The sequence below is a fragment of the Phaethon lepturus genome, unplaced genomic scaffold (genome assembly GCF_000687285.1).
Source record: "Phaethon lepturus isolate BGI_N335 unplaced genomic scaffold, ASM68728v1 scaffold35873, whole genome shotgun sequence".
In the NCBI taxonomy this organism is placed as follows: Eukaryota; Metazoa; Chordata; class Aves; order Phaethontiformes; family Phaethontidae; genus Phaethon; species Phaethon lepturus.
The window spans coordinates 420-767 of record NW_010530382.1 but is presented as its reverse complement, the minus strand read 5'-3'; the positions used below and the strand labels follow the sequence as shown (position 1 = coordinate 767).

Sequence of the window (348 nt, the reverse complement as noted above, 5' to 3'; positions counted from 1 at the left end):
CTCCTTGCCCCCTCCGAGCTGCTCCGTGCCTCCCACTGCACCTGCCTGACAAGGGACCCCACGGCAAAACACGTGTGTCCCCGCCTCCTTCCCACCAGTGGCACCAGGTCCTTGGGGGAGACCTGTCACTCAGGCCTGGCCAAGGTCAGCCGCAGGCGGGGGGCTTGACCCGCTGCCCTTTGCGGTTCCCATCCAAACACACCCACACACCCACACCCACACACACACCCCCCGCCAGAGGCACGCAGAGCCAGAGCCCCCAGAGCCCTACCTGCCCCTTGACCAAGCTGGCCGCAAACTGCCTCATGACGGCCTCCACGGTGTAGGCGCTGGACCAGCCGCGGGGGG

General features: G+C 68.1%; 1 protein-coding gene across 1 annotated transcript in view; it reads right to left on the bottom strand.

The window, feature by feature from the left end:
• Positions 1-271: 271 nt before the first annotated feature.
• The window catches only part of UBE2QL1 (ubiquitin-conjugating enzyme E2Q family-like 1), a gene marked incomplete at its 3' end in the record, with an annotated part of 472 nt that continues 395 nt past the window's right edge, over positions 272-348 (bottom strand). Inside the window, exon 2 of the mRNA XM_010284254.1 lies at positions 272-348. This exon is cut by the window's right edge and continues 20 nt beyond it. Within this exon, the coding sequence (XP_010282556.1) occupies positions 272-348 (77 nt within the window).